General features: G+C 33.4%; 1 protein-coding gene across 1 annotated transcript in view; it reads left to right on the forward strand.

The window, feature by feature from the left end:
- Window positions 1-5,896: 5,896 nt before the first annotated feature.
- Window positions 5,897-26,054, forward strand: part of LOC148938772 (sodium-independent sulfate anion transporter-like) — a 298,556-nt gene continuing 278,398 nt past the window's right edge. The window contains exons 1-3 of the mRNA XM_089107548.1: window positions 5,897-6,003; window positions 11,821-12,001; window positions 18,741-18,965. Of these exons, the coding sequence (XP_088963674.1) occupies window positions 5,897-6,003; window positions 11,821-12,001; window positions 18,741-18,965 (513 nt within the window). The remainder of the gene's footprint in view (window positions 6,004-11,820; window positions 12,002-18,740; window positions 18,966-26,054) is intronic.

A 26,054-nucleotide genomic window follows, 5' to 3' on the forward strand; every position in this document is an offset into this window, starting at 1 on the left:
ACTGTAGCTTCTAAGATTCTAATCTTGGTTTGCAGACTCATCTTCTTATTCTTCCAGACTTTTTTTAACTGTGAAAAAACACCCTGAGCCTTGGCTATTCTATTTTTAACATCCTCACTGCTCCACCATCTTTACTAATAATACTACCAAGGTAAGTGAAGCTGCCCACCTGATCAATCTTTTCATTACCAACGTCACCTTTTCATCTTCACTTATTCCTAGCCTTAGTGACTTGGTCTTCCTAACATTAATTTTTCAAACCAATACTAGCACCTGAACTCGCAAAACCTCTAAAACTTCATTCATTTTGCTCACACTTTCATCTAGGATGCTTAAATCATCAGCATAATCCAAGTCCAGGAGACTTTTCCTCCCCATTTGATTCCGTTGTCTCCCATTGCCTTTCCTGTGCTCCTTAAAACAAAGTCCATCAAAATAATCCATATAAAGGGGGATAGAACACAATCCTGCTTAACTCCTGATTTAATACAAAACCAGCTGCTAACCTCATTTCCTACCTTAACCGCAGCAGTGTTATTCTCGTACATAGCACTAATCACTTTAATGTATTTGTCTGGTATACCATACAAGGATAAAACCTTTACTAAAGCTCCTCTATCAACAGAATCGAACGCTTGCTCATAATCTATAAAACTGAGGACCAAAGGTGTTTGAAAACTTAGGCACTTCTCAATTATTAACCTAAGAGTGAAAATTTGGTCAACACATCCTCTACCTTTTCTAAAACCGCACTGCTCTTCTCTTAAAACTTTGTCTACGGCATCTCTCAGTCTAAAAAGTATCATATTACTAAGCAATTTGCTACCTACAGAGACCAGACTAATGCCCCGATAATTACCACACTCACTTTTATCACCTTTCTTATAAAGTGGCTTAATTAAGGTTTTCCTAAAATCGTTAGGTACTTCCCCTTTTCAAAAATCATGTTCATAATCTTCAATAACTTGTTTCTAACCTCAGAGCCACCATATTTAAGAAGCTCATTTGCTACCCTATCAGCACCTGGAGCCTTATTATTCTTTAATCCTTTTAGTACTGTTGCTAATTCCTCCTCACAAAACAAATCTTCCTTCACATCCAGGTATCTGACTTTTCATTTTCCTCTATATTTTTCCTGCAACTCTGCTCTCGGTTAACCAAATTCTCAAAATGTTCGGCCCATCTTGCTTTAACTTTTGTCTGCACTCGCTAATTGCCACCCCATTCTAACTTTAACTGGGACAAGTCCGGATTGACTACCTCTCAATTTGTTAACGTGCCAGTACAATATTTTACTGTGTACCCATCCTTTATCTTCTAAATCCTGTTGATTTTATCCATGGCCTCCACTTCACACCCCCTCCTTAGTTCATATTTCAATGCTTTCTCACTTTCTTTGTTCTTTTGTTTTCCATGTGATCTATCCTCCAGATAGATTCTTGTACAAGTCCTTTCTCCTTTCTATTACAACTTGGCTTTTCACTAATATTCTTAGCTGCAGTTCTAGCTTTCTTCCCTAATACACCTTCAGCAACTTCTGAAATTATTTTTTTCTAAAATTATTCCAGCCATCTCCCACATTATCAAATTTTAAACTCTCAAGTTTAGTATATAATATTCTATGGATAGTTTCTCTCAATTTCTCTCAAGTATATATATATATAATAATAATAATAATAATAATAATAATAATAATAATAATAATAATAATAATAATAATAATAATAATAATAATAATAATAATAATAATAATAATAATAATAATAATAATAATAATAATAATAATAATATATATATAATAATAATAATAATAATAATAATAATAATATAATAATAATAATAATAATAATAATAATAATATATAATAATAATAATAATAATAATAATAATATTATATATATATATAATAATAATAATAATAATATATATATATATATATATATATATATATATATATATATGTCTCTCTCTCTCTCTCTCTCTCTCTCTCTCTCTCTCTCTTATGTTAATAATAATAATAATAATAATATATATATATATATATATATATATATATATCTTATATATATGTATATAATAATAATAATATATATATATATATATATATATATATATATATAATAATAATAATAATAATAATAATAATAATAATAATAATAATAATAATAATAATAATAATAATAATAATAATAATAATATATATATATATATATATATATATATATATATATATATATATATATATATATATATATATATATATATATATATATATATAATAATAATATATATATATATATATATATATATATAATAATAATATATATATATATATATATATATATATATAATAATAATAATAATAATAATAATAATATATATATATATATATATATATATATATATATATATATATATATATATATATATATATATATATATATAATAATAATAATATATATATATATAATAATAATATATATATATAATAATATATATATATATATATATATATATATATATATATATATATATATATATATATATATATATATATATATATAATATATATATATATATATATATATATATATATATATATATATATATATATATATATATATATATATATATATGTATATATATATATATATATATATATATATATATATATATATATATATATATATATATATATATATATATATATATATATATATGTATAGTGCCAGGAGCCCTATCGTTTCATCCGCTGAGCCTCAAGCACTCGGCCTTCGCTCTATATATCAATAATCATTGTCGCTTATCCTCTAAACGCAGACAGTTTTACCCTTTTCTTTATGTAATGACGTCCAAATGGATTTAAAATTAGAAAAAGTGCCTTTTGCTCAAGTAGCTTTTTTATTGAACCTTTAAATTTTGCCTTAACCTGTACTTTGTCATTATGAAAGACACACCGCCGACCCTTTGTTTCTTTTAACTCTTCAGGTGGGGGGACAATTTTTTTTTTCTTCCAAAGAATTACCTTGTCCTTAATTTTTTGATTTTCAAAATTATGGTAGGTATTGATAACCTTATCCATGTCAAAATCCAAACCCAATTTTCAAATATATAATTTTCAATTTTGTTTGGTTCGTTTCTCGGCTTGTCTTTCGTCGTACAGCCATACGCAGCGCCAAAACCTTTGTTTTCCGCTGAAAAGACATAATTGGCATTGATGACCTTATCCATGTCAAAATCCAAATGAGGATCTTCTCATTTTCAATTTTGACAATTTTAGTCCCACTCAGGTTGATTTCGTGCTCGCTCAAATGTTGGGGTGTCACATTCTTCGCATTAAGCGTGTCTTTGCTTTTCATTTTTATTTTTGACTTGCTCATATGCTCAGTGTCGTATATCTTTTACCCCCGTGCGTCTTTTCTCTTTTTTTTGGCATTCCGCTGCTGTTCTTTTAATAAAGTGTGTATTTGCTCTTCATTTGTTTTGACTTTCACTCATAGCTCGGTGTCTCTTGTCTTTAATTTCTATACTCTCTTTTAATATACATTTTAATTTTGTCGACTGCCTTTTTTCTTTTTAATCGCGTTTCATTGCTCTTCATTTCATTTTTGACAAACTCTAATTGTGATTTTTGCTGCAACTGTTTCCTTACCGTATCTTTGCTCATTTTGCTTATTTTCATTTTTGACACGTTTTTGGATTTTGGTTACTTCAGCGAATTCTGGCAGCTGCTGTTGATGTTGCGCGTTATGATTGCAGGTTGTCCATTTTCATGTCTCTTCCCGTTTGATAGTTTGATTATTGTGTTGGTTCAATTTGTCATTATAGTAACGGCAACTTCAAATTTTCGTTTTGCGCCTTCCAACAGATATTATATTATATAAATAATTGATACGTTGGAAAATCTTATTATCTAGCATTGATCTATAAAAGGAGTAACATATAAATTATATATGATATCATAAGAAATTCTTATATGATGTACTAACATAGTACATGACGTCATTTGCAAAAACCAAGTTTAAGGCTCTTAAAGATTTTTTCAGACTTTTGACCTATCTAAATCGTTTTTTTTACCCCTGAGAGTATCCCAAGATAGCAATTTTCCCAAAAAACATTGAAAATATATATATACATATATATATATATATATATATATATATATATATATATATATATATATATATATATATATATATATATATATATATATATATATATATATATATATATATATATATATATATATATATATATATATATATATATATATATATATATATATATATATATATATATATATATATATATATAACACAAGGAAATATTCAAGTGGTCAAACATAATCCAGGCCTCGTAAAGGCTTTCCGTTTTGGACAGAGTAAAACAATCAGACTGACTTTCACAAATAGACCGACCATGAGCTTTGTAATGTCTAACGGAATCAAGCTTGGATACAACTTTCCAGGTAGATAAGTACGTGGAGGCCCTCAAAGGTGTTTAAATGTTGAGCTTTGATCATCTTATTAAAACTGCAAAACAGTCCAAGATGGGCAAGACGTTCGGACTACACTCTAGTAACAAAGATGCACTACAAGCAGGATCTTAAATGCATTTCTTGCAATGGACCTCATATCTGCTTCAGCCTAAAATTTTAAAAAATTCAGGAGAGATTCTGGGAAAAAAATCAATGAACGAATCTCTTAAAGGTTTTAGTCTGAAAATCTGTCAATGGTTGTCGCAATAAAGAAAAAGACATGGATGATCTATTCAAATTTATGACGTACTATTTATCCAGGAGCATATGCTTTCTGGGACGAATACTCTTCTGAACAGATTCCACTCACAGGATGTCTTCTTAGAGCCAGCGAGATCTACGGCAGGGCGTCGTCTTGGGCTTAATGCTCGCTAAAGGAAGGAACTTTTGGCTAAGCCGACAATTAAAAGCAGCAGTCTGTTGTACGTCTCTGTTGAGAAAGTGAGTTATACTCCTACCTGCCTACTAATTACAAGAAGTACTGTCTGTCTGACAAAGTTCTCAAAAGCAGCAGATGTCCTAAGACAACATTTGAAGTCTCTTGAGCTTCGTGGGTGTAAATAGCTAATTGCCAGGGACCTCAACTCGAAAACCCATACAAGGACCATATTCTATCCGATATTTTTATGAATTGCCTCCAACCGCTTTTGAATTTGCTTGAAGTCTCTAAGTTTTTACGTACACCGATACTAGTGGTCATATCTCCAATATTGACCACGTACTTTCATGCGCATCTATTTTTAGTCTTCCGGTTACAGTTTTCACTGATAATCCGATTAGTGACCATTCCATACTTTTGTTTCAGATGCAGCCAACACAGAGCACTATTTACTCTTGTTCCAAAAAGTGGGTCTACAGTTGGAGATAAATGCAATATTCTCCTTTACGTTGCCATTGTTGCTTTGGTCCTAAGTTGCATCAAAGTTCTTTTTCATCTACTCTGCATGCTGGCCCTTCCAAAGTCTCAGCCAAGGTTGATTTTAACTCTTATTACAATCAAGTAATCCATGCTCTGAAAGTTGCCGAAGCGAAAGTGGTTCTTACAAGACGAGCCAAAATTGGGACAGAAAAACCGATGTGGTCTGAATCCACTGAACTCCAGTCGGCAAAACAACATGAAAACACCTGGCTAAACTTTTGGATTGCTTGTGGAAGACCGCTATGCAGGACCGCATTCGACTGAAGAACAGGAGCACAAAACGCAAATACAAAGCTGAAATGAAGAGGTACCGGGTTATTGGGCGACAGTTCACAGGAGATAAAAATCGTGGCTAAGCCTAATCAGACAAGACAATCGTCCATCTAGTACTTCTCTGACACTATATGATTGGCTCTTTTACTATACATCGATGTATGTAGATGCCGAATATTATTATAACCAATCAATATGGAAAGAAAGTTTCCAGCTGGCTTGCACGTTTTTCAGGGCAGCATTGCGTTGTTCCCGTTTCCCTTGAGAAGACCAAGTTAGCAGTCAGAAAATTACTTTCCAAAGCAAAGACGTGGGATGGACATTGATGGTCTTTCTATAAAACACCTCAAGCACTCACCTGAATGCTTGTGTTTCCATCTTCAGCTTATCTTCCAGATGTGCATCTCCAGGGGTTTGGTTCCAAACTCTTTCCTGAAAGGGGTCATTTCATCTGTCACCAAAAAAGGAAAAAATCCAAACAAATGCACATCTTATTCACCCATAACCTTCTCGTGCATCTTGAGCAAAGTGTTTGAATGAGTGATCTTCTCTGAGCTTAATACTGAACACTTTGGGGACAATCAGCTTGGATTCAAGAAAGGTCTCGGGTACCCAGAGGCTCATCCCCTTCTTGCTAATGTACTTATTGACTCGGAGGGGAAAAAGTCACCTCTGTATATGTGCACTATTGATATATCGAAAGCATTCGAAAGAGTCAATCAAATGCAAGCAATGAATGCTCTGCTGCACAATGGAGTAAGTTTGAGCACAGTGAGTACTCTGAAATTTTGGTACTGAAAAATTCAACTGTGTTGGCAAAGTGGAAAGACGAAATTTCAGATCCTGTAGAAATCAGAAGAGGTGTGAGACAAGACAGATTTCTAAGTCCTCTTATTTTAAAACATGCCATCTCCAAGATTCTGGACCGTATCTCGCCCTCTCTCCTATTGTATGGCACTGACCTATCTTACCTCTTGGAAGTAACAATTTTCTGTTAATTCTACCAAAGTTTTTGCTAGAAAAAGTAAATTTTTCTTAACACTAACAAACTTTCTCTTCGAAATAACAACATTTTTCTTTAATAGTAACAAATGTTTACTTAATATTTTCAAATTTCTCTTAATGATAGCAACTTTTTCTTCATAGTAACATTTTTGTCTAATAGCAGCAAGTTTTTCGTCACAGATGACAAGTTTCTCTTAGAAATAACAATTTCTGCTAATTTTTAACTAAGAAGTAGCAAACTAAGAGGTAGCTAAGTAAGAAGTATCAATTTTTCCTTAACACTAACAAATTTTCCTCTTCGGAGTAACAACTTCTTCTTTAATACTGACAAACTCACTTAACATTATCAAATTTCTCATGGAGGTAACTTGTTTTTTCTTAATAGTTACAGATTATTTTTTGTAGCAAGTTTCCCGTCAGAGATAACAAATTTCTCTTAGAAGAAACAATTTTCTGTCTATGCTAGTCAGTTTTCTGCAAGAAGTAGCAAGTTTTTCTTAATACTAACACACTTTCTCTTTGAAATAACAACTTTTATCCTTAGTGGTAGCAAATTTTTTCTAATAGCAGCAATGTTTCCGTCAAAGATAACATATTTCTCTTAGAAGTAACAATTTTCTTTAATGCTACCGTTTTTTGTTAGAAGTAGCAACTTTTTTTAACACTAAAAAATTTTCTATTCGAAGTAACAACTTTTTTCCTCAACACTAGCAAAGTTTTACTTAATATGATCAAATTTCACAAGGATATAATAGATTTTTCTTAACAGTAAAATTTTTTTTCTAATAGCAGCAAGTTTTTTGTTAAAGATCATAAATTTCTCTTAGAAGTAACAATGTTCTGTTAATACTACCAAGTTTTTTGTTAGAAGTAGCAAGTTTCTCTTAACACTAACAAATTTTCTCTATGAAGTAACAACTATTTCCTTAATACTAACAATCTCTTACCTAATACTATCAAATTTCTCTTGGAGGTAACAGGATTTTTTCTTAATAGTAAAATTTTTTTCTAATTGCAGCAAGTTTTTCCGTCAAAAATAACAAATCTCTCTTAGAAGTGACAATTTTCTGTACATGCTAACAAGTATTCTATTAGAAGAAACAAGTTTTTCTTAACACTAACAAATTTTCTCTTCGAAGTAATAACTTTTTTCCTTAATTAAAACAAGCTTTTCTTAATACTATCAAATGCTTCTTGGAAGTAATAGGTTTTTTATTAATAGTAAGAAATTTTTCCTAATAACAGCAAGTTTTCTATCAAAAATAAGATACTTCTCTTAGAAGTAACAGTTTTCTTATGATAACAAGATTTCTGCTAGAAGTAGTAAGTTTTTCTTAACACTAATGAATTTTTTATTCGAAATAATAAATTTTTCTTTAATACTAACAAACTTTTACTCAATACTATCTAATTTCTCTTGGAAGTAACAGGCTTTTCCGTAATGTTAGCGAATTTTTTATATTAGCAGCAATTTTTCTGTCAAAGATAAGATATTTCTCTGAGAAGTAACAATGTTCTGTCTATACTAACAAGTTTTCCGCTAGAAGCAGCAAGTTTTTCTTAACACTAACAAATTTTCTCTTCGAATGAAAAACTTTTTTCCTTCATACTAACAAATTTTACTTATTACGATCAAATTTCTCTCGGAAGAAACAACTTTTACTTAATAGTAACAATGTTTTACTAATAGTAGCAAGTTTTCCGTCAAAGATAACAAATTCCTCTTAGAAGTAACATTTTTCTGCTAATGCTACCAAGATTTCTGTAAAAAGTAGATATTTTTTCTTAGCACTAACAAATTTTCTCTTCGAAGTAACGACTTTTCTCTAATACTAACAAACTTACTTAATATTATCAAATTTTTCATGGAGGTAACAGGTTTTTTCTTAATACTAACAAATTTTTTAATAACAGCCAATTCCCGTCAAAGATAACAATTTATTCTTAGAAGTAACAATTTTCTGTTTATTCTTACGAGTTTTCTGTTAGAAGAAGTGAGTTTTTCTTAACACTAAAAAATTGTCTCTTTGAAGTAACAACCTTTTTCCCTAATAGTAACAAAGTATTTTTAATAGCAGCAAGTTTTCTGTCAAAGATAACAGATTTCTCTTAGAAGTAACAATTTTGTTTAGTTAAAATTTACTTAACAAATTAATTAAGTTAACTACGTTTAAGTTAGGTTCATTTTAATTAGGATAGCATGACTGCTCATGCTAACATAAATTAAATGATCCTAACCTAAACTTAGTTAACTTAATGTAGTTAAGAGGTTTTCTAGCATATAACTAGTTAGCATAAACAGAAAATTGTTACTTCTTATTTTTTACAAAGAACTTGCTTGTGTTAGAAAAAATTTGTTACTATTAAGAAAAAACCTGTTACTTCAAAAGACATTTGATATTATTAGTAAAACTTTGTTAGTATCAGGGATAAGGTTGTCACTTCTAAGAGGAAATTTGTTAGTGTTAAGAAGAACTTGCTACTTTTAGCGGAAAACTTGTTAGCATAGACAGAAAATTGTTATATATGAGAGAAATATCCTATCTTTGACTTGCTACTTTTAACAGAAAACTTGGTAGTATTAACAGAACTTTGTTACTTTTAAGAGAAATTTGTTATTTTTCACGGAAAACTTATTACTATTAGAAAAAAATTGTTACTATTAAGAAAAAGCCGTTACCTCCATGAAAAATTTGATCGTATTAAGTAAAAATTTGTTCAAATTAAGGAAAAAAGTTGTATTGTCGAAGAGAGCATTTGTTAGGGCTAAGATAAAATGGCTACTTCTAACAGAGAACTTGGTAGCATTAGCAGAGAATTGTTACTTCTAAGAGAAATTTGCCATCTTTGACGAAAAACTTGGTGCTATGAGAAAAAAATTCTTTCTATTAGGAAAGGTTGTTACTTCTAAGAGAAATTTGATCGTATTAAGTAAAACTTGTAAGTATTAAGGATAAAATTTGCTACTTCGAAGAGAAAATTCTATATTATCTATCGTGTTGTTCGTGATTCTAGCTCGCTAATAACTCTCAATAAGCAAATATACCCCGGTGCTCCCAAATTTCCACTGTCAGCGTAAACCCAGGCGACAAATAAGCCCTACAGCTACATTTTGCTAGATCTTAATCAGAGCACAACCGAGGATCTAAGTGTAGTCACAGATAATTTCGATATTTTCGTAGAAAAAGCTATTAGTTGTTATTATGACACTGAAGAAACTACACGAACAACGGCATTTATTTTCCGTTTTAGGCCCTTCAAAACCTGTACTCAGGAAGGCCATACTCAAACATGGTGTTGACAAGGATTTCATTAATCTAATATCTGAACTTTGTTTAAATTTAACTGAGGACAATGTACACTTGCCAAAAGATGTTAGACAACATACAAAGCAACATCGTTCCACTGTATGCGCCTTGGCTTGCAAAATAAAGGGAAAATTTTTTAAAAAAAAATGTCTCCTTCAAGCGGGCGGTAGCTTTTTTACACTTTTACTGCAATTTTTATCTTAACTTATACAGAGTTATTTTCTAACGTTTTATTATAAAAAAAACATAGCTTGATACTTTTTCCTCCAAGGGTAAGCCTACTCCTAACATTTCAAAATAATGCTTGTTTAGCGTGCTTAAAACTACGGTAAATAGGAGTACTTGCTCTTCAGCAAGTACTCCTACATTAAATTTTGCGCGTTATTTTTATAAATGTGTTACCATGTCCGCTTGCCTTTCAATAGTATTTAACTGTGTTTGTATAGATTGCTCAAAACTGTCAAATATATTTTGCAAACTTTGGATTCTCCACTTTTCGAAAAAACTAACAGAGCATTTCGAAGGGTTTTTTCGTGAAAATGGCTTTTATTACTTTCCTATATGAATTTGTTATAAATCTTAGGATATCCAACATTTCTTGTAAGTGGGTGATGTTTATCTTAAAAAAAACATTCTAGCAGTTTTCGATGGGTCTTTCCTGGCGTAACTGAATGGTAAGTCCTCCGTTTACCATGCACACATTAATTTCAACCGGCGTCGATCATACTACTATAAATCGTTTCTCCGGTTTAAAAAGTCACATGATGACCCTGATGAGAATTTTGAACATTTTGTAAGAGGAATTTATGACAAGATGACAGCTAGTTTTACATACGTGCCAGCTAATGTACACGCTCATCATAATTATATCATGCTGAAAATTTAATTTTTTTTTCTCATTTTTACTTATTTAGTATTATAAAGCATACCAATATTGAAAGACTGTAATTTGAAGAAAAAGCCCTCAACCCTGACAATTCACTAGTTGTAATTTTACTAAGGTCTCTTTAAATAATTTTTCCATTGAATGCCCCTAATGACTTCTTCAAAGATATCATCTGAAAGTCTTATTTTCCCTTCGAGTTTACATTTTGCATCTAATAAATTCTCTTTCCTAAACTCCAAAACATGTATCTAATCAATTGTAGATGTGTACTATCTACCTCTCTGCCCCAAAAGGTCGTGGGGCTATCAGCCCGACAATGTTTACCCAAATTAAACTTTACTGTTGTGTGAATATTTCATTTTTATTTATATGGTTATCATATTTTATATATTTTATTTTTGGTTTGTATATTTTGTACTGTTCGTCTGTATGGCTCGGTATTTTCCCCTAGATACTTCGGCCAATACGTGTACTGCAGAATAGTGCCAGTATATCATTTTGTGGAATAGAGAACCGCAATCTGGTAAAGTCAATGTATAATATAGTAAATATAATGCCCGCAGTTGGATTGTGTGATTTTTATACACTGTTTTTTCTTTTGTATAAGTATTTTTATGGGTGCCTTTCAGACTGTTTGACAAGAATATTTCAAAAAATACCCAATGTTTAGTGTCACGGAACTCGGACAGGCCAAGTAGGACTGCATTTTAGTTATTTATAGAGGGTCTTTTTGTTTTTTTATTATTTTCTTCTATTTGTTTTTCTTTTTGTTTGTAGCACACCCTCGCCAGTGACGCTTTTGGTGTGCTGCCGAAATAAAATACAAAATTTCGTTTAGGCCTATGTAAGTTTTCACTTTTTTCGTATAAGTATTTTTATGTGTGTCTTCCAGACTGTTTGACAAGAATATTTCAGAAACGTTGAACTTTCAGTGTCACGTAACTTGGAAAGGCCAAGTGGGACTCCTTTTTCATTTATTTACAGAGGGGCTAAGCTGTGGAACAAGGTTGTCCCAAATACCAAGGAATTACCCATTAGTCAGTTTAAACCTGAGCCACTTGTGGGGTTGCTTGGTAAGTATACCGTCAAAACAGATTGAGATTGATCAAATTAAAATAGACAATAATAATTATTATTATATTATTATTATTATTCATTTATTGCCCGTAAAAAAAAGGTACAAAAGGTACAGTAGACGGAGTAATCGACTAAAGAGAACAAATAAGAAAAAAAAAGAAAAAGAAGGACACAAACACACCTTGAAAATTCACACACATGACAAAAGAAAACTCTTCATTACATTAATACGTGACTTTATATATCACATTAATATAAAAAAAACTATTATGAACAAATTGTTGACCATGGATGATTAAACATACTTTGAAAATGGGATAGAGATTTATTAATGCTAATATTAGGGTCAGATAGCTTATACAAATGAATAATTTTACGGTTTCTTGTCCAAGGGGGCAAATGTAGAAGATAATTAGCAAATCTGAAGAAGATTGATCGTAGGTGCTTTTTATCTGTAACTGTAAAAAATCTCCAGAAAGGAGCAATGTAAAGTAGATGAGGAAGGGCTTTGGCGTTGTAAATGGATGCTAGAATATAACGGTTGAAACGTAGTTTGCTTTTTACAATTACAGCGTAAGAAATGCTAATTTTACGCTCAAAGTGAGAAATCAGAAAACGACGTGTGTGGCCTATTGATGTTCCAATTGGGAGGCCCAGGTATGTAATATGGTCTGAGGGTTTAACAAGAGAACCGTCCATATTTATAAGAGAAGTAGAGGGATTTCGCCAATTGAAAAGGATTACTTCAGATTTCTCAGGATTAAAAGACAGACCGACTTTTGAATATTCATCTTTGAGGATTTTGAAATTCTGCTCAATACGGTGGATCGTACGGCTGAGATGCAGGTTGTCATCAGCATAACAAATAAGAGAAATATCGATTCTCCCAAGAATGCATGAAGGAAAACACTTTGCCTGCGCTTCCAGGACACTATTATTGAGCAGGGTTGGGGAAGTGATAGCTCCCTGTCTAGTCCCTTTCTTAACGAGGATGGGGTACTGAGGATTCACAAGAATATTCAAGGGAATCGAAGAGTTTGGCCTCACACGAAAATTAATACAATTATCTAGGGAAGGATGAAGAGCCGACTGCAGTGAAAAACGGGATGGAAGTTTTAAACGCACTTTTAGATTCCTCTATAAATCCCTGAACACGGATCCCTGGACACGGACAACTGATGGGTTTACGCCTCGCCTTGCCATAAGAAGAAGCATAGACGAATGAATTAAGGAATCGAACGCACGTTTAACGTCATGTCCGGCGATGATCACACTTTCTCCCGAAGATTCAGCGTCAGCGAGGGCAGTAAAAACTGCTGTAAGAGCATGAGAACAGCAAAGATTAGCCTGAAAACCAAACTGATATGGGGGAACTTAACATTTCTGTCTTAACTCATCAAGAAAAAGAAGCTCGAAAAGTTTGCATATCGTAGCAGAGACGGTGATGGGACGAAAAGAGGAACATTGCAGCTCAGATTTTCCTTTTTTGGGAATCGGGGTCAGATCACCAATGCAGAACGAGGATGGAACAATACCTGTAACAAATATCATTTGCATGAGAAGGCTGAAGTGACGCACCAATAGATAACTTTCATTAATGATGTGTAGAGTGCTCACCTTATCTATCCCACAAGATGCTTTCTTTTTAAGTTGGGAAATGGCTTTTATAACAGCGTCACAAGTAACAACAAAATCAAGGTCAGGAGATTCATCGATGAATTTGCAGAGCTCGTCACAAAATTGTGACTCTAAAACAGCATCAGGCTCAGAAAATTCATTTGAAAAATGGGATATCCACTCGGACAAAGGAATGTCATTCGGGTCTGGCAAATTGGAGGAGATAGTACGAGTTAATAGCTTCCACAGAAAATCCGGTGAATTCCTGACCCTCTCGGAATAAAGTGTCTGCATTTTAGATCGATGAAGGGCAAATTTATTAGCAAAATATTTTTTTGACACTTTTCTTAGTTCATTGACTAGTCCTTGACGGGGGCATAGGAGATCTCTCCCGGCCTTATATCAAAATTTAGCATGTTCTCAAGCTTTGGAGCTCGCAATTTTTCCGAACCCCCCTGGACCTTGGGTACAAGGACGTATTTTTTTAAGTGGAACATCTCTTTTTCAACAGCCGCAACTGCATGGCAGAATTCTGCGGAGTATAAATCAAGAGTTAATGTAACCTCATTAATGTCTTTATTAGAAGACTTTTGCAGAAGATGAAATGGAACCTGGATCTTGTTTAGGATACTATCTGAAATTTCGATGTACTGAGATGTGTCAATTTTATTCCAATCGCGAGAAGTATACCCCTTGTGCCAGTGAACAGTATAAGCCTGTAACACTGGAATCTGAGTAGCTTCTCGTTTGAAACTAGAAGCAATAGGAAGATGGTCTGAAACTTGAAATTTGGAAACTACCTCAACACAAGGTATATCAAGGTTATATGACACAACATGGTCGAGGTTTGATGTGCAAGAGAAAGAATGAATGTAAGTAAACTGAGCAGATTTCTGTTGAAATTTAAAATCATAACCAAATATTCTTAATAGTAAAGAAGCACGGATAGAAGCTGAAGACAACCTGCAATTTAAATCACAATTAAAATCACCTATGATCAAACACGGGATTTTCAGTTTAAGGACATCACGAAGACAAGAGCTAAGTTTACTAACTGCTAATGCGAAATCTCTCTCCTAATCTTCATCTTTGTAATCTGTGGGTAAATACACATTTATTATTACGCACTGAACTACTCGAACAGCTAAAAAACTATCACAAGAAAAGGAAACACTAGAATTAAGATTCGATGCTACATAAGTAGCAATACCACCGGAAGCTCTGCCTTTAGAAGTACTACGTATAGCTGGAACCGAGAAAGTTTTGAAAGTGGCACTAATGTCAAGTAAACTAAGGCTGTGGTTGGTCAAGAAATATTCCTCCAAACAAAGAATATCATGATTATGAAGTATATTTTCAAGAATAGGTTATTTTTTATAAGACCACCATTAATGTTCCAAGAGAGAAAACGAATATCAATTTATCTATTTAGCTGCCCGTTTATCGGTTTGAGCGTTGCCAGGGCATTTGATACTGTAACGGGTGTGATTAGACTCTTTACATGTAATGCAAAACTTGTTCCAAACACATGGATTATCCCTGGTGGAAGAGTGCTCCGAGAAACCACAGCAAGAGCACAGTTCTGCGTTCTTACAATCAGCAGCAAAATTTCCTTGCTGATGGCATCTGAAACACCGTCTAGGTATGAATATGAAATTCTGGACAGATAACTTTTCATAACCCACCTTCACAGAATTTTTCAGAAAGGAATGGAGATCACTCCGTTGTTCAAAATAAATCTTTTAGACACGTGACTCGCCACACTACAAAGCTTTGACACACTTTGGAATAATTTTCTCTAGATCTTTTTCATTCAGTTCAGTCGGTACGTCTTTTATTACACCAATGAAGGCGGAAGATTCAACATAGGCTAAAAAGCCAGGTTGGAACTTTTTTATCTGGTCAGCAATTGAGGAGGCAGCGGGCTTAGTTTTTACGACAATTTTCCATTCTGATGAAGAACGTTTCACCTCTGAAATGTCATTTGCAGCTTCAAGACATATTTTATCAATAAAATCTTTCCTTAATAGTCGAGATGAAAGATTGGACGGGAAATTTTTTAACACAACAGCATAGGTAGGTGGATTGGATTGGTCCTTGGTGCAAGACGACTGAGTGGAAGAAGGCCTGGCAGAAGTTGCCTGTACTGCAAGATGTTGCTTATTTAGCTCAGACAAACTGTCAATTTTACGGAAAAGTTCATTCATGCGACAGGTTAATGTTACAACGATCGCATCACCAATTGTTGGAATTTCACACGGTAAATATATCACGAATTTTGGGATCTTACGTTTTTCTTTCGATGCCGTAGATAACCACATACAAATGTCACGAACATTTTCATCGTCTTTTTAGCATCTAATTAAACGTGTTCCAATTTCTAGCACCTGATGTAAGACCTCCTTTGCCTTTAGAATGGTTTCATGACTGAAAAAGCTTGTCTACTTAGCAATTATTGTTTCTATTTTGATACTATCTATCATGTATCTATGAATAAAATTAAGTTTTTTATTCAAAATAATATCCGTATCATCAGTTATTTCATATTTGCCACTGCGGTAATAACACTAAAAATATAAAAAACTAATCCAAATCACTGCCAAAAACTGTCGCTCCTATCAATTCAGTCCAATCGAGCAGGCAGGGCCGTCACAGTGGAGTTACAGCTTTGTAGTCCGAGAAATTGTTTTCAAGGTCACTGAATTAATGAGATTTCAAAATATTCTTTAAATTTTGAAACTCGTCGTGAAACGACGAGTTTCAAACTTGTCGGCATCATATTAAGTTGTTTCATTGTGTATGAATCATTCATGTAAGTTTTTTTATGAGTCAAAGTTTCACCCTTCTGCTTAATATAGATTACACTTTCTATTTTTTTATTATTATGAGTTTCTTCTATTTTTTTCTTTTTGTTAGTAGCACACCCTCGCAAGCGACGCTTTTGGTGTGCTACCTCGCAAATGACCCTTTTGGTGTGCTGCTGATTGATTTTGTCTTTTTTCTTTGAATAATAAATTGCTATTACTACTACTACTGCTACTTACCACTAAATTTTAGATAGCAGATGCATGTAGACCCAAAAAAGGGAATTATCCTAAAATAAAACTTTTCGCAATCAAACCATCAAATTTAGAGTATATTAAAACCTTTGCAAAGAAGTTTTTCAGTCACTAAGGAAAATCACAGAAAAATCATAAGTATGGTCTACTGAGGGAAGTTTATTTACTTTTAATAAAAGATTCTCTAAGTAAACCATTTTGCTAAAGCAACGGTATTAAAGGTTGAAATTCAACGTAAAGATAAAGAAATAAATGAGAGGTAATTGATTCAAGAACTTAGGATCTCAATGACCCTATATGCGGTACTAAAAAAAATAACTAAAAAAACAAAAAGTTTCATATTGATTAAACGGTGACAATAAATGAAACAGAAGATCTTATTTCTACGTGACAAAGCTTTACTCTCAGCATCTTACTCTTCCCTCTGGTGCCTTTCTTTATTCCCCCAATATTCAAGATCAAGTGTCTTAAAATACAGGTTATAAAAATGTAATAATCATTACATTTCAAGCACGTCGGAGGGCTCACTTAGACGTTTATATCTCTTTGCTTAAAAGGCTGTATAATAAGTTTTGAACATTTTATACTTCATTTCTAATCACCCGATAGCTATGTTTGTTGCCTTACAAACATTGGTACGAAGAATTGATAATTTGATTGATTTAATCATTGGAGCATTCAATTATAATTCTTAAAATTTTGCTCTTTTTTGTCGATTGTACATTTTGTTTTCTTGATGTGTATTTTGTTACTTCCTCTCTGAAATCACTGAGATTCCGAGTAACTAAGTTTTCTTGCGAAAAAAAATGCTTTAAAATATATGATTCAAGAAATAAAAATTCAGCAAATCATGATTCTGCTGTATAACTAAATGTTTTTCTGTCTATTTAAATCAGAAAAGAAGAAAAAAAAAGAAAAAGTTAAAAGTGATTTTTACTTAATAATTGAATAGAAGCTATTGTACAGGTAAAGAATTTACAGGTTTTCTTCCGATTTATTGCTTTTTCTTAACTTTTTCTGAATTTATTGGTGTTTCCAAAGACTTTAAACTGTTTTCAGACAAAAGATTAATTAGACAATGTTAAAAGAAGAGGATTTTGAGAATTAAAATTGAAATAAAATGAAAGGGAGTAATCATATTTTATCTGTTTGGCTGGCAGAAATCACCTGAAAGTTATTATTAAGCCGAAGGAACATCTTATGAATTCAAGACATTTGAATTTATCTTTTTTTAATTTTTGTTTACCCGAAGATATTTATAGTAGTTTGATCACTCGATCAAACTGATGGATATATTGATTGACCATTACCTCATTACAATCCTAAAACCTACTTCTCATAGACAACTAGCTTTTGTTTATATTTATTATTTAATTTTTAAACGGTTCAGAAAGTATGTTCACTTAAGCTAAGCGAAAAATGGGCTAAGACTTAGGCAATGATAGACCAAGCATGCGGAAAATCAAATACAGCTCATAGTGACTTCAACACGCTTGGTCGTCCAAAGGTATTTTTAAACAATACTTTACTTATGTTCAATATGCTTATTTTTATGGTTTTTAGGATTTTGGTGATTTCCTGACAATTGTAATAATTTAATTGGATTCAAAAGCACTAATCGCAACCTATTAAATAATCATTTGCTTATTGCGCTTCAGATCTCAATCAGGTGCTTTTCCATTTTGAATAGCTGGATATTTTACGGATATTCTAATTTATTATAAATCAAAAGTATTTTTGGTTCAATTCAAAGCTATTATAGAGTTAATTTCATTTTTTTTTTGGAAATTCAGTTTGATTTTCGAACTGATTTCATTAAAGCATAACAGTTCTGCTTGTTCTGTCAGCTGCTGTTTGTTAATTTCCTATACTAATTATCAATTACTATGTGCACTAGGCTATTATCTCTGTTAAACGAAAATGTTATGTCAGTCTTAATAAGAAGAGCTCTACCAAATGATACTTTTAAATTTCATGCAAGAAAGTGATCTTGCTTAAAGATTACCTTTAGAATGTATAATTGTTTTAATATCATCAGTTATTCCTTTCTATTCTATAGGATGAACATTCGAAAGGCAATGACACAAAGAAATCATATTGGCAGACAAAAAGAGGAAAAATTTTCCGAAAAAAGACCTTGTACAGTCGAATTCCTATTTTGGAATGGTTTCCTAAGATCCAGATTGCTAGTCTAGTGTCAGATCTAATTGCAGGATTCTCAGTAGGATTGACTCTGGTACCACAGAGCTTAGCTTATGCCACTATAGCTGGACTACCGCCACAGGTAAATATTTTGTCCTTCTTTTTGTAATAATACTATTTGATTATTCTTTAAAAATCATTTTTCAGGAAGTATATCGACCCGTGAAACTATCAAGTCAAACTGAATTAATTAAAAACATAATTTTACAGATTATAACTTAGAAAATAATGAAAATAATAGTAATAAATTAATTTTATTTTTGTATGCGCAGTCAAAATTCTTTCAAACTGGGGCTAAAACAGGCTGAGATGCGGTAGGTCAGTCGAGTACCAAAAACAATCCAAAGGCATTTTATCAGGAAAACATCTAGAAAATCCCCTTCTGTTTTTAAGATAATAAATATTGGTCACATGATTGGAGGCTACCTTCCAAATGCCGCAGTAAGGTGATTCACATAATCCTCCGCTTCTTGCATCCTTATTTAGATTTTAGTATAATTGTTTTGCCTTCGCAATATATATTGCGAAATATATATTAATGCTCGCTTGATTTAACAATCTACAGAATGTGCTAACGTTGGGTCAACAACTTATATCTGCACCTAGATAGCAGTTTGGCATATGAAGGTGGTGTAGCGATGGAATTTATTTGTGGCTATATAAATGTGGCTATAAAGGGAAAGGACTGGGCTTAATTGGTAATAAATATTGACCGCGTCAAAGGTAATATTATGCTCAAAGGTCGTGAACTTACACCTTATAAGTTCTCCGATAGCGCCGCTTATAGCGCTAAAGATTGTGCCAACAAGCCTCGTGCCACAGCTATGGGGAGTGAAGTAACTTTATGACCGCGCCGCCCTCAATTATTGAGAGAAAATAAAATGTGTAGAAATATAAATGTGACCTCGTTTCCTTGAGCTATCTGGAGATCAGATTCCCTGGGAACGTTCTTGGAGATTTGCGAACTAATTACCTGTTATTAGGCTAGATCCAGACATATAAAATGAAATAAACACAGGTAAAAAAGCAATAAAATTATTGAAACTTACATATTTGGGTGAACAGCAATGGGTCACTTCAAATGACAATAACGGTGACTGAGATACAACAATGAAAGAATCGCCATGCTCGAATGGCGAAAAAATTCTATCCGAATGGTCCTGATTGCGATTTAAGAATCCTTTTAAAAAGATCTTTTACCCCACTATCAAACATAGTTTTTTTGTCCTGCGCTCTAAGAACTGGCTCACAATTGGCTCAAGTGGCCCAAGGATGCGAACCCTTTGTCCAATAAATTTTTTTTAATATTTTTGATGATTCAAACGTTCACATGGTTCTTATCATTTAAACTAAACAAAAAATCGCGAAGAAAGGAAACGAGGACAATTAACAGCCAGTGAAAAATTGAAAAATTATGCAAATATTTCGGTCAAGACCTCCGCTTGACCGTCCTCAGTGCAGAATAAAACTTATAAAAATATAAAAACCAAACCTTAAAATAAAAACACCAAACTAAAATTGGACGACCCTTTCCTAGTAACGGTGTAAGGGTAACTGAATAAAAAACACAAGTCTAAATGGCATTTCAGAATTTCATTTTGCGTAAAGCACTTTTAAAGGCTGATCGCTTTCCAGTTTGATTGTTATCGGAGACTCTATTCGATTGCACAATATAACTTTGTGGATGTATGTAAAAACGATCAGAATTAATAATTTTGTCATAAATGGGACTTAGAAAAATTTCTCCAGTGTCTCTATTGAGAGCTACCTTTTGGTGAATGTGCTTTTTTATTTCAACTGCCTCTCTGAAAACTTGCGTGAGACCTTTAACGGGGGCAACGATAGAGGCCTCGTCAAACAAAATGAAATGGTGTGGATTCTCGTACACATGTTGCGCCAAGGCGGAATCAAAAACCTCAGGCCTTTGGCGTAACGTCATTGCCTTGTCGATTGAGGACTTGTGCTCAGATAACCTCTCCCCCAGTTGATGTTGGGTTCTATCAACATAAAAACAACCACAAGAACAGGAAATTCTATAAACACCGCTACCCAGAATGGGGCTGGTTTTATATTTGCCGCTGTTGAAGAAGCTCTGTCTAATATTTGAATTTTTAAAGGCGTTGCTAAGTTTATGTTTTTTAAGGATTCTTTTCAATTTGTCACTCAATTTTGGAATGTAGGGTAGAACAGCGAAAAGTTTCTTATCATCCACCAATGGGACGGTATCTGTTGGGGCTTGTGGACCTGATGCCCTCCCCTCTGCCTTTTTTCGTCTTCTGTCTATAATGGTCTCAAGTAATTTTATAGGGTAGCCATTGCAAAATAAAATGTCCTTAATATAGTTCAATTCTGAGTCTATGTGAGGCTCTGAGCATATTCTTATTACTCGGTCAACCAAAGAAATAAAAACTTCTCTTTTTATGCAGGGAGATTGGTTGGAGGAAAAATACAAATACTTATCCTTATGTGTAGGTTTTCTATAAATAGAAAATTCAAGGCCAGGATACTTATTAAAAATTAAAACACCTGGAAAAGAAGGTTTGTGGTTATGCTCTAGTTCTAAAATTAACTGAAGGTTAGAGTCAAAAGTGTTCAGGTGAGTTAAGAAGGAGTTAAGGGACTCTCCTCCATGATCACACAGAGAAATAACATCATCGACAAACCTACCCCAGAAACGGTGTTTTATCGGAAAATTTTCCAGAGCAGAGATTTCTATGAATTTCATATAAAAAGTTGCCAAAAATGGTGAAAGACTTGTACCCATGGGTAAACCCCTAATTTGGGTGAAAAATCATTTAAACTTCCTTAGAAATATTGTGCGTAGCACCTTTTTTATTGCCCACTCTTTTAGCGAAATCCAAAGCATAAAGGGCCGTTCTTTGTCTGAGGCTAACTGCGTTTTTTTCTTTGGTGATTAAGGACTTTTCATTTTTGAAACTAGATTTAGCTTAATAATAGTAAGTTGGAATTATCTTTAGAAGGAAGGAACTTAATTTTGGTATTCTTAATACACCCCTTTTTATTCACGGTACATATTACCCATCTCATAAATTAATGACCTCCCGTCATTAGTACTTGATTGCCTTTGGGCTTTTAAAATGTTCGCAATTTATTAACTATTTCTTCTACATAATTATTTTATATTTATGTTATGGCTTAATCAGGAGTGCTAAAAATTTTCTCTATTACTTTTCTTATTTTATTCTACGTCCCTATCTAAAATTCATCTACCGGACTAAGATTATTCATGGTTCTAGGCTAGCTACTATACTAAAGATTTTTTTTCTACATCTAACACTGATTATTTTTACATTTCCAACAAGGTTGGGGCTATTCTACCTTCCCATTTTTTTGCTGTATATATGGCACACTACTTTCTATCTACACTACATTAAATGAATAGCTCGACAACGCAACACATAACTCTATCTGGACATCTAACACTACATACAAGAACGATTTAAAACAGACAATATTGGGTTTACCATATTCACTGGTAACATTAAAACACTTTCACTGGGGATATTTGCTACGCATCGTTAATAATAGGATATTGGGATTTTTGAGTTATCAAAGTTTTTAAGTAAATTCACATCTATTCCATCACCAATCGAGTCTTTAGTGTACTCAATCCATCTGTTGTAAATTATTGTCCTTTACTCTTTTCGTCTTGGCAAAATTTTTAAAGCACCTATGTTATGATTTCTTCATGGAACAGTTCAAGCACGATTGTGTTCACACGATGAGCTTTCTCTAATTGTCAACTGGGAAATGATGCTTCCAACTGCAGGTGTGGGATATGTTATCAGGGTTCATTCTCACCTGCTTTTTGATAGTTCATAGGGTGCTTTATCATTAAGGGGTCGAACACTGGGAGTGCGTTTATTTTCTTCTCAGCATATCATTTTTGGGATATTTTGAGGCACATAGAGAATGTATTCTCGCACAAAATTGTTCATTTGTGTCTCTTATAAAATTGTTAGCTCATGGCTTGCATCTATTAACCTTTACGGTAATTCCTAGGTTAATCATGGGGGAATTGAAGTTTGGGTTTGGAACAGGTCGACATCAAACTATAGTGACTCCTTCGACATATTGTCTTTAACTTGTGGGAGGGGTGTATTGTCACTGAGGGGTTGGTCACTGGGGTTAATTTTGGTTTCCAGGTCAATTGTTCAGAAATTATCTCGTAACATTTATGGGATAACAGAGATATGAATTTTCCACACAGAGGGGATAGGATGGATTTCGAGTGATGGTCGATAGGGATTCGACGCATGAGTCTGTGACACATAAATAGTTTTTGGGGTCATCAAGTACCATGACTATACGGTCATATGGTATATGGGTCCATAATGATTATCAAAGGCAATATTTATGTACTTATATCTTTTACTGGTCAATGGGGTTCTCAGAATTTATGTGATTACATAGTTCGATAAAGCACTGGATACTGAGATTCAAATATAATGTTAGCTGATACGTAATATGGTTTGTGGTTGAAGAAACAATGATCAAAGGTAACTGTTGTTTTTGTAGACGAAGCTGGGAAGAAAATTGCCTGGAGTGTATGGTGAGTACTCTTCGTTAGTTGAGGTATGATTAAAATAGATGCTACTAGGTTGTATCTGCACTGGGCAACTCATTGTAAAGCTCGATATCCAATATGTCAATCCACTTCCTGTAATAAAAATAACGAGGCAGAATCACACGTTCTTTAAAGTAAATACTCATAGTACAAATAAGTCACGTATTGATTGGGTACATGAATTTTACGCTACGAGACAGAGTTAAATAAATACACTAATATTAGTACACAAAACGAAATTTTTATCGTGTTGGTTATAATAAAACGACAAAATTCCCATTGGGAAATCTGAAACAGAGATTTCTTCAAATTTGTTTTGAGAAAGGATACAACGATAAAGGGCTTGTTTAAGTCTTCAATACTTATTAAATAAACATAATTTACTCTACATTATTAAGTTTGAGGTCTAATTTTACAACATATTTCATGCCTGCATTGTTCACGAACGTCTATGCTATTTAAGAAACGCATGTTGCAGCGTCATAACCACACGGTTGTACGCAAACAACCTTACAATGAGGGAACAAGACATAGCAAGGACGAGTGGAGACCTCTATACCCACCCGTTTTCTAATGTCTTCCCTTTTTCTTGGCTTAGACGTTCTCATGGGGTTTCGGGTTCAACCTCTGCATTTTAGCCGTTTCCCCGTGTTCTTCTCTTGGTTATCGCCTTCTTAGTCTCAGGATTTTTCCTTAATTACAAGTCAATAGGGTTCTTATGGTCAGGGAAGTCGCGAATACGAAACATACGGCCAATAGTATGTTCCACCAGAAATTGGTTGAGAACAATCCGTATCTATTATCCACATACGTTAATCTCTGGTCTTTATTTGTAAATAGGGGAATCTGGGAATCTAATGCTTCTCTTATTTTTGTAAGTCTTATTGTCTCTTTATTCTTTTCTATTTTGGACCATATCGAGGTTTTCATTTCCTCGTTTTCTTTATTGGTAATAGTGTACGACAGGTTAAATGCCTTGAAGTTAGTTATTCTGGGACTTATTATCTTTATGCTCGTAGTAATTAACGGCCTTCGGACAGTTGACTCTTTGGTTACGAGTCGAGACACCTTGTTTTATGGTTATCGTACCTGCATCTTGTAACAGTAATTTCGTTTTGTAACTCGGGTGTAGTCCTTCGGTATTATTATAAAAAGACTAGGCTCCGTCAGTTTCTCTTGGAAGAGAAATCCTGATAACATTCATAAATACGAAAAGGGATCCACGGGAACGGAATTAAGATCCTGATGATCCACTCCACATCCACGAACATGATCAGCTCATAATTAGACGCTTCTGTACTGGTAGTTTTTTTTGTTTTTTTGACATCAATCTTTGTTACGACATGGGTCGATGTTCATAGAAAATCCGAGGGGACCGCCAAAACCCAACAAATTAAAAGCTGCATGGGCTTTGAATTCCTCCCCAGGCTTCCCACAAAACGTGGTCCATCTATTTAGATTTGATTACACAACTTAATACTGAGTAGGGGATGGTTTCCATAGTTCATTTGTAGAATATAAGTTGAATTCCATGGAGAAGGATAGGGACGGTCTCTCCTACAGGCTGAATAAAACAGTCGATAGGGGAGACCGAACTTCCTCTCCCCATGATATAAGTTCCGTTACTGATCTCGATAACTGGGTACATTAAAGGTTATCCAAACGATTAATTCACATTTATAGGGGTATAGTTGATTTTTGTAAGGTACCTACTTAGTAGGCAGAATGTGACACACATGACCTAAAAACACTATTTGTCACCATCGGTCGACCACGAGCTTCCCACCTTGGGCCTTTCTCCCTAATCGTTGACGTTTTGACTTCACTTGTTTTATTATTATTTTTTCATTAATATTGACTTGGTTAACTTTACTTGCATATTGCTAAATTTATTATGGTGGATCGCAAGCTGATTTTCATAAGATACTTGAGATTTGTCTTTACATTAATTAGTGATATATCCATCTGTCAGGTTTCTTAACCATTCTGCCTGACTGTGTCGTGATTTTCTACTCGGTTTCATGGGGTTTTTTCTTTTTCGGTTTTTTCTTTTTCAGTTTTTCTAGCGTAATAAGGTCAAATTTTTTGTATTTTTTTTTCAAAAATTCTTGCCCTTTTAATTTCGTTTCTTTCGCGTGTGCGGCTGCTGAAGTCGGTCTTGATTTCCCTATTTCTTTACCTACTATATGGTCTGATTAACCGCCAGACTCTTCGGAACTAGTTTCTGATGATTCTTTACCATAAGTTTTAGAAGTTGCACCTTGCATTTTTGAGTTATTACCTCCCCTTTCTTCGTAAATTTCTACTCCTCTGGAAGTAGAAGGTTTATTCTCTAAGTCCTCGCCTTGAGTTTTCAACTCGGGAGATTTGAAAGATTCTTGAGAGCTTTGGGTGGAATCAAGAATTTTCGCGGGGTTCCTCCACTGTTTGAAGGCCATGTCTTCAGGGGGATGGGGCATTTTTTGCACTAGGGTGTCCCTCCATGAATTCTACTCCTTAGGCTTGACCTTTGACACAGTTATATGATGATATTTTCCTTGCTGGTCATCTTTGGGAGTTTTATTCTCGGGTAATGTACTTTGA

Source organism: Artemia sp. Qi Xiang Cuo, unplaced genomic scaffold (assembly GCF_049724085.1).
Source record: "Artemia sp. Qi Xiang Cuo unplaced genomic scaffold, ASM4972408v1 HiC_scaffold_2923, whole genome shotgun sequence".
NCBI classification, from domain to species: Eukaryota; Metazoa; Arthropoda; class Branchiopoda; order Anostraca; family Artemiidae; genus Artemia; species Artemia sp. Qi Xiang Cuo.